Genomic DNA, 320 nt, shown 5'->3' on the forward strand with positions numbered 1-320 from the left:
CCCAGGCTATAGTTACTCTACAATAAATTTTACACAAAAAATATCTGACTGAGTTTCCTGTATCTCTAATACGCTCATACTGAATATGTACCATATCGGATCCAGCAGCTGTGGAACTTAGAATTTGAATTTAGAATAGCTGCAACCTAACAGACAGTAAAATAATATCAAAATATATAAAAAATAATTCGACCGTATTAGGGTCACCGAAGACATTTAGGTCTCTCCCCACCTTCCCTTTCACTCTATTATTAAAATGTTCCCTCTTCCCCATGCAACATTTTCACTATAACTATAATCAAGTACGTTGTTCAAATCAA

General features: G+C 34.4%; 1 protein-coding gene across 1 annotated transcript in view; it reads right to left on the bottom strand.

The window, feature by feature from the left end:
- The window catches only part of LOC119585323, a 35507-nt gene extending 35413 nt beyond the window's left edge, over positions 1–94 (bottom strand). Inside the window, exon 1 of the mRNA XM_037933997.1 lies at positions 50–94. Within this exon, the coding sequence (XP_037789925.1) occupies positions 50–94 (45 nt within the window). The remainder of the gene's footprint in view (positions 1–49) is intronic.
- Between the last annotated feature and the right edge of the window lie 226 nt (positions 95–320).

Source organism: Penaeus monodon, chromosome 19 (genome assembly GCF_015228065.2).
Source record: "Penaeus monodon isolate SGIC_2016 chromosome 19, NSTDA_Pmon_1, whole genome shotgun sequence".
In the NCBI taxonomy this organism is placed as follows: domain Eukaryota; kingdom Metazoa; phylum Arthropoda; class Malacostraca; order Decapoda; family Penaeidae; genus Penaeus; species Penaeus monodon.